At 34.5% G+C, this 8,492-nt stretch overlaps 1 protein-coding gene across 1 annotated transcript; it reads left to right on the top strand.

Moving 5' to 3' along the window:
• The first annotated feature begins 435 nt into the window (after positions 1 to 435).
• LOC143557551 (uncharacterized) lies at positions 436 to 3,269 on the top strand. Its single transcript, XM_077046598.1, has 6 exons — positions 436 to 786; positions 871 to 1,536; positions 2,324 to 2,386; positions 2,481 to 2,674; positions 2,740 to 2,831; positions 2,912 to 3,269. The coding sequence occupies exons 1-6, from the start codon at positions 717 to 719 to the stop codon at positions 3,024 to 3,026; spliced, it is 1,200 nt and encodes a 399-aa protein (XP_076902713.1). The 5' UTR covers positions 436 to 716; the 3' UTR covers positions 3,027 to 3,269.
• The last annotated feature ends 5,223 nt before the right edge of the window (positions 3,270 to 8,492 follow it).

The raw sequence follows: 8,492 nt of genomic DNA, 5'->3' as shown, positions 1-8,492 counted from the left end.
AAATTCGAAAAACATATAGGAATTTGGTTTTTTTAATAGGATACATCTATTTAGAAGCAACAATATATTAAAAATAATGAGAAATCAAATAATCCAGATTTGTAAGTAGCGGGATGGATAGTTTGGGAAAGTCTAGCTATCAAAATTTGAAATTAAACACTCCAACGGTTAAAGACACCAGTCATGTTACTAATCATATATATAAACAAAAAGTGGCGTAAAAAACACCCAAACAATGAGCACAGTACTTCCTCCACAGCACACCGTACAAGTCGTTGATCGTTAACATCAAGAAAACAAAACCAAAAAATCATAAAACGCGGCAAAATTCATGGATTCACAAACCCATCTAATTTTGAATTTGAAACCCACCCAAAACCATGCATACGCTCTTTTAATCTTTTATTATTATCTTCATTTCTTTAATATTACTACCAATTTATGAACCAAAGAATCTCACACACTGAGAGTGTGTGAATCTCTGCACGTGACTCTTTTCTTTCTGCAAATTCAAACCAATTCCTTTATACCGCCCCCTTCATTAAACCCTAACCCTAATCCCAATTCAATTCTTCAAATTTTTATGCTTTTGGTTTCATTTCAGCTCCATGGATGCCGACGGACTGAGATCTGAATTCAAGGTACCTTAATTTATGTGGGTTTAATTTTGATCCGGTTGAATTTGACTCTTTGATTATTAATTTCTTCTGCAGAGGATGAAGTGTGATGCAATTGAAGAACAAAGAGGAAACCCATCTGGGTTTGGATCGGTTTCGCATTCGAAAGGTATTTTTGTCGTTTTCGTGTCGAAATCCGGTCAATTATGCTAGGGCTAGTAATTTGATGTTAATTGTTGATATCTTTTAATAGGTGATTTGACAAAGGACGCATCTTTAGGACTTGGGCCGACGCAAATTTGTGCGAAATCGAGGAATTTTGATCTTGATCTCAATTCACGAGATGTTTCGATTTCTTTTAATCATGTGCAATCGAGGGATACGTTGTCTGAGTGTGGGAGTACGTGTGCGCCCGTTGGTGAGAAGGATTCAATGAGGATTTGGAAGGAAATGAAGCAGAACGGTTTCTTGTCGTCTTCTCATGGCGGTGTGTTGGTCCCGCCAGTGCCGAAACCGCGTGGGAGGAAGAAAGGGAGCGAGTCGGTTATCAAGAAGAAGATAGAGATTGCTAAGAGGGAACAGGTTAATAGGTTTGCAAATGTTGCTGCTCCTAGTGGGCTTTTGAATGAGTTGAATCCCGGGATTATTAACCATGTGAGGAACAGGAAACAGGTTCATTCTATAATTGAGAATCTTGTGAGATCTTCAAGAAACAAGAAGAAAAGTGAAAGCAAGCATTTTGATGAGAATCTGAATCATTCGTCTGCGAGTCAACAGACACGGTCTTGTTGGTCAACTGATAATGATGTGCTTGGGCTTAAACTTTCATCTGATTCAACTATGGTCTCAGAGAATAGGAGCTCGTTGTCAAATGATGAGTCGGCAAATATCTCTACTGTTGATATGCTTTCTGTTAAAGGTCAGCTCGTTAAGAAAAACATTAATTTTATGTCATAATCATATTAATTTAAAATGATTATAATGATCAACTTAGAAATGTGATCAACGAAAGAGCTCAACATTATATGTTAAGCATGTAAACAAACCAAATGAACAGTTTGTGAACCTTTTGGCTGGGTGGTTGTTTATGTTCGTTCATTTATTAAACAAACGAATATGAACAATTTTTTTGTTAATTTAGTTAAGCGAACAAACAAGCACACATGTCTCGTTCTTTCTTTTATGTTCATCAATGTTTGTTTATTTAAATTCTTTTATGTTAGTTCATTTATGTTCATTAGTTTACGTTTGTTTAAGTTCCTTTGTTTATGTTCGTTCATATATTCATTGTTTCATTTAAATTTTTTAGTCCATTACAACTTATTTCAACATGTTGTTCTCCACATTACTTTTAATTAGTTCTAGCTCAGCTACATTCATTTTTTTATGTTCAATTATATTCGTTCTTATACGTTTGTGAACTGTTTATTTATATTGTTAACGAACGAAGATAAACAAACACAAACATGTTCATTTTCTTAACGAACGAACACTAACAAAACCGCATCTGATATAAATTTCAACAGTAGAGATAAACGAAGTCCCAGTCAAACGGTTCACGAACTGTTCACTCGGTTCGTTCACAGGCTTAACATTTAATGTTGAGCTCTTTCATTGATCACATTTATAAGTTTATAGTTATAATCATTCTACTAATACTAAGTATGATTATAACATATGGGAAATTAATGTTTTTTTTGTTACAGCTGCAAGTGTAGCTTCTCAGTGGTTGGAGCTTCTTCATCAGGACCTTAAAGGTCGTCTTGCAGGTATTATCGCTTATGTTCCAAATGCATCTTTTTTTTAAAAAAACAATCGTATCATTCTAAGCGATTAAACACGTTATAATATTTGTTTTTGCAGCATTAAGGCGTAGCAAGAAACGAGTTCAAACTGTAACTCAAACCGAACTACCTTTACTGATATCAAGGGAATTGTCTTCCAGTCAAGTAAACAATCCTTATGTTAATAAAGAAAATCACGACTTACATAAAGTCAGATGGACCGCTCTGTTTGATCAAATGGATAAATCTCTTTCTGAAGAAGAGAAACACTTGGTGAGTTTTAATATTAGCAAAGAGCATTCTTGACAATTCATATATATTGATGTGATCTTTACCAGGAGAACTCATTGAACCAAGTGCGGGAAATGCTATTGCACTGTGAACATGGCCTTGTTCATTTTCCTCAGGCTACTTTGCCAAATAATTACATGTAATTGCTTGATCCTTATAATGAGAAGTTACATGCTTAAAAAGTTACAATCAAGTTTAATTATTTTGGATGAAATGTAGGTTTCAGAAAGTAGAACCAATTTTAGACAAGGATTTAGCTGTTCGTGCTGCGGCCGCTGCTATTTATTCAACATCCAGTTTCCTGCAACCTGCAGAAAACCTACCCTGTTGCTAATCATCTTTTGACCAAAGGTAGGTAGTTACTTGTAACAGTTTTAACTTTAGAAAAGCTTGCATATGAGAGCTCATTTTATATTTGTATTGAGTTTTGTTTGTTTATTTATTACATTTACATGTTTAATTTGTGTATCTGTATCATCTCTTTGTTCAATCTTGGGACAAAGAAACTGGTTTCTGTTGACAACTTGTTCATGAAAAATAATAAGAATTTGCAAATTGCAATAATAGCAATGACTTGTTCTATTGTTTCACTTCAGTGTGATATTTCTTCTGCATAAATCATATTTCTTATGGATTATTATATATAGAAGGGCTTTAAGTTTTGTGTTCTTTGTATAACGTCTTGTTTCACCCCCAGGGAAAATAATACCTTATGAAAAGGTAACTTTTTACAAATTTTACCTTTGGGTTGAAGCGACATTTTACTCGTGTGTTGATTGTACTCTTTGTTGGGTAACTAGTAACTATGTGAACAAAAAGGGCAACGCTTGGGGTAAACACTAATGCATGATTGTTCTAGAACTATCATTTAGGTTCCCGTGAATAAAAAAAAGTTCTGGAATTGTATGCCTTTATGATTTATAAATATAAAAATGGAATGTGACATAGTACTGTTAAAATTTCTTTTATTTTAAAAAAACACAAAATTATTCGATAAACAATAGCAAGTCAATAGAAACACCAATACAAACGACAAAGCGTAAATAACGCCCACAAACAATACAAGCCTAGGAAAACCAATAAATTTCGCCCACCCAACTATACCATTACAACCGAAAACTACCCACTCGTCTTCAAAAAGCCCGTCTCTGTTTGTCCTAATTTTTATCCAAAGGAATCCAATCACCTTTATTTCCTCTATCAAGCTAGACATTTGAATCAAAGACCTAGAGTGGACTAGCGCATTCCGTTTTTTCCACAAGTACCAAGTTGCGATTAAACAAAGCGCTTAAAAGAACTTTAGCCTTTTCTTTAGAAAAAGGTGAAAACTTATGCAAGTCCGACACAAAAGCTAAATAAAAGAGGGCAACTTACACAATTACACTCTGTTCCAGAGTCAATTTGTGGAAAGAAAAGAAAGGGGGAGGAATCATGAATAACAGGATGTTCCAGAGTTTTTTTTGAAAGGAAAAGTGAGCGAAAGGAAAGGAAAGGAAAGTGATTTAAAATTGATGGGATTTCTATTCCTTCCAAATCGGGAGGAATCAAAGAGAAAGAAAACTTGATCAAGCTCAATATAATTAAAATTACTATCTTGCCCTCAGCCCCTCACCATGTCTGCATCAGTTCATAAGCTTTGTACCTCTTTCCACTAACCAAATCTAACCTGTCGTTGATCGACATAGTACTTCAACGCCCAATCTTCTCACCGCTCTTTCAACCCTTCTTATCAGGTATTCCTAATTAATCTCTTAACACTTTGTTTTGATTTTGCATATTTTAGGGTTTAATAACCATCTAAGGAATAGGATTAATATGTTTATCTTGTAGCACTTGAATTAATTAAGTAGTGAAAGAAAGTTAGAGGTAATAATTGTCAAATAGTTTGGTATTTGTTAATTTGAAATTCGAAGCTTGTAAATTTAATAAGAACTTGAAATTCAAAGATGGTATTATATTTTTTTGTTGGTAATTCAGACAAAGATGGTATTATCTTTTTCTCTTGGTAGTTTTTGTTTATGTGTAATGAAAACAACTGATGGTTAAAGAATTAATGTTATATGTATGTGTTTGATCATATTATATTATGTGGTATTGAAACACAATTCCGGTAATGAATATAATCATTAAATGGGAAACGGTCTGGTCCGGGTATGTACCCGCCGGAGCATGGTTGGAACCGTGAACCCGTAAAGATTAATCGCCCGCTAATCAGTTTTTAAACTACATGAACCATAATGTGCAGCAGCAAGTTATGTTATTTTAAATTCTGATTTAGCAAGTTAAGGTTTTGGAATATTCAACACTCAGCAAGGTTGTGGTCTTGTGGTTGTTAATGAATGCAACAGATTGATTATGTCTTGAGGTTGAACATAACTAATATTATCTACTTGAGCAACAACCTGCAAGTGGTATAGTGCAGAAAAATTGCAAACGGGCCAGTCTCATTGCACAGTCCTGGTTAGGGGTGCAAACGAGCTGAGCCGAGCACGAGGTTGACTAGGCTTGCTCGACTCGTGAGTATTTTTTCAAGCTCGAGTTTGACTTGGGCTCGGCTTGTTTACTATTCATTAAAAAGATTATATAGTCATAATACTTTATGTAAAAATGATCGGCTCGTTTAGGCTTGCGAGCCAGCTCAAGCTCGGGCTTGTTTAGGCTCGGCTCAATCAATTTTTTTCATGAGTCAATCACGAGTAGCTCGCGAGCAGATGCGTTTTTCATTTTAATTTTACTATAAGGGTATAATAGTAAAAATATAACTTTATTTTCCTTTCTACCCATCTCAGGAACACATAAAATGTATAGTTTCCTTTTTTTTCCTTTCATTTTCATTAAACTCGAGAATACAAAAGAAAATCATAACTTTTCCTTTCTTTTCCTTTCCTTTCCTTTCCATTTTAATTTCATTTCCTTCCTTTTCTCTTGTTAAATGAAACTCAGGAATACAGTGTTACGCAATAACACTCCACATAGTTTGAACAAGAACACACGAAACAAGTCCAACACTGTTAAACTGTAGTTTAAGTGTTTAACAAGTCCACATAGTAACCATGAACTTCGTCTTTCGTCTAAATCATTCACCATTAAACCAACAAATTTATTTATATGAATAATTCCCCCTACCTCTTAAATGATCATCATTCATAAATTCATGATCACAATATACAATTAATTACAGTTACACCAATATATTAATATAAATCTATACACTCCAAATCCAATGAATTTTGATTCACGGCAACAACCAACACTCATTCAACTGTGAAGAAGCACTCTTACTGAAGCTACGAACCTTCATCAAGCAAAAATGCGTACAAAACCTTCCCATGCCTCCATTCACACTACACGTCTTCAACAAATAACACGCTGATTTACACCGGTCTCGTCCTTTAAACCTACCTTGAATCACCACTCCAAACGCCTTTGTTCCTTCAACTTCTTCTTCAACAACATTATCTCGTAACTCTTCCACTAGTATGACTCCGTCAGCTGACGTCAGCCTCTCGTTCGGCCAGTCCGCAGCTGAAACCGCTGTCTCCGTCTTCACGACGCCGTTAGCGTAGACCTGAACCAGCAACGGCGCTTGCCGTATGTTTTTAACGATCTCCGTTACGGAGTTTCTCATCCATTCGTCGATCTTATCGGAAACGCTGAGGTTTTCGTACTCTTCCTCATCAACGAACGATTCAAAAGCAGACGAATCGGATCTGGAAATCGATCGATCGGAAACAACGGCCGCAGTCGCCGCCGTATGGACTGTCGGAAAACGCGATTTGACGGAGAGTTTTGGAACTAAGTGAAGGCTGTTAGACCTAGAAACAAATGCCGGAAGGTGGCGTAAACAGTCTCCGGCGGCGCCTCCGTAGCGAATGCCTAAACACGTCATTGGTAACAACCGTATGTGGCGGTGTTTGAATAATTCTTTTGTTTTTCGTTTAATTTATTTATTTTGGAGAATGTGATTGGAAGGAGGTTGAAGCAAACTGTCGTGGATAGATATTGGCCGTCGGATGGAGCTGGTGTGATTACTTAAGTTTGCCGCGGGTTTGCGCGTGCCGTTATGCAACTGACGTGTGCTAACCGCTCTTTTGTTGACTTGGCATTTCCTACTTGGAATTGTTTTGTTTTTTTTTTTTACTATTGCGTGAGCCGTGAAGTATGTATGCGTCTTTTTTTTTTTTAACGACGTATGTGTCTTTAGTTAATTAGAAAATTATAAATTTACTAGGTTAAAACTCGTGTGATATACGAGACGGGTTAAAAAATGTTTAATAATATAAATAAATAATTACAAACATAATGGATTCATACAAATAAATTACAAACATGATGAATTCATACTAAATAATCAAATTGATGCTTTATTTAAAATCTCATGGGTACTTTTAATTTGAAACATGGTCCATTTGCAACCAACTGATATTTTATTAGCTTCGCCACATGTAAGTTGTTTATAGAGATTAAACAATAAATGATAAGTGATACATATTAACTCAAAATTGCCATCTTCGTTCAATTTTTGAAGTCAAATAACGTCGGTAGATAACCAAACCAGGGGTAGCTCAAACTCTGTCCTATATCAAACCCAAATTAGACTATCTAAGTAAATGAGTCAAAAATAAAAATAAATGCCTCTAATTTTTTTTAATTAGTAGTTAATTGATTATTATATATTTGGATTAAACTAAATTAAACTATTATTAATATCAATGCAGATGTAACATGTGAGTCATTTTCAAGTTTAATCATTTAAGACTCATTTGAATTCAGATAATTTACCAAAGCTTGATGCAAACATGTAACGCAAGTTGATTTCATTTGGTTTGCAAATGCATTGACAATTGCCTCCTAAACATGGGCCATGAAGATTGGATCACCATCTTAGAATTATCTAATTTGACAAAATGCGAGGGTAGCTTTGTCTAAAGAAAAAGTTTACAAAGCCAATTGTTTGGATCGATAGCAGAACTATGTATTTTATAAAATATTTATTTTTAACCAAAATATTCAGTCTACAAAGTATTTGTAGCAACTTTACTGTAAAATAATGTAATATTAAATGAAAGTATATATTGTCACGTTCTTAGCTCATTTGATGTGAAGTAGCCATCTTGGTCAACATCACAGTTATCTTTACCACTCGTTCAACACAAATAAGAGTTAAACATTCAGTATTAAACAACACTCTTCTAATAAGAACTTGAGTAAGAACCAAGTACTTGTAATACGATCCAATATAGTTAGCATATATTCACATATAAAATCCACAAGGACAATCATGCACAATGATATAACATATTAGCAATAAACATATACCACAAGTGAATTCACATTGATCTAACACAAAAAGCCTTTTTTTTCAATTTCCAGCCAGGTGGCTACTTATTTCAAGATGGCAAACATAAAATCACTTGATATATATATATATATTGAAAAGCAAACTTGAAATAACATAGCTTCGGGTTAGAAAAGCCTAACCCAAAGGACAAGAATTACATATGGAGCAAAGGGTTTCTGAGCCACTCAACCCAGTTCAAATGTAACTTAACATACGAGATGAAATCACTTGATATTAAGGAATCTTCTTATCATGCAATCCAGTATATCGTTCTACAATCCACATAATTTGCATTTTCGGATTCATTGACTCATGTTCATTCATTAAAATTGTGTTGTGTAAACTTTATGCTGGTACAACATTGTGATTTTTTTTTATTACAAAGTAATCAAACAATAATAGCTACAATCTCAATTAAGTTGTGAAAATAATCATCCGTCAAGTGATATTCAAAAAACA

The sequence above is a fragment of the Bidens hawaiensis genome, unplaced genomic scaffold (assembly GCF_021521415.1).
Source record: "Bidens hawaiensis isolate Kalapana, Puna unplaced genomic scaffold, B.hawaiensis_p1.1 tig00019057_1, whole genome shotgun sequence".
Taxonomy (NCBI): domain Eukaryota; kingdom Viridiplantae; phylum Streptophyta; class Magnoliopsida; order Asterales; family Asteraceae; genus Bidens; species Bidens hawaiensis.
Note: the sequence above shows the minus strand (reverse complement) of the source record. Positions and strands in the feature narration are given on the sequence as shown.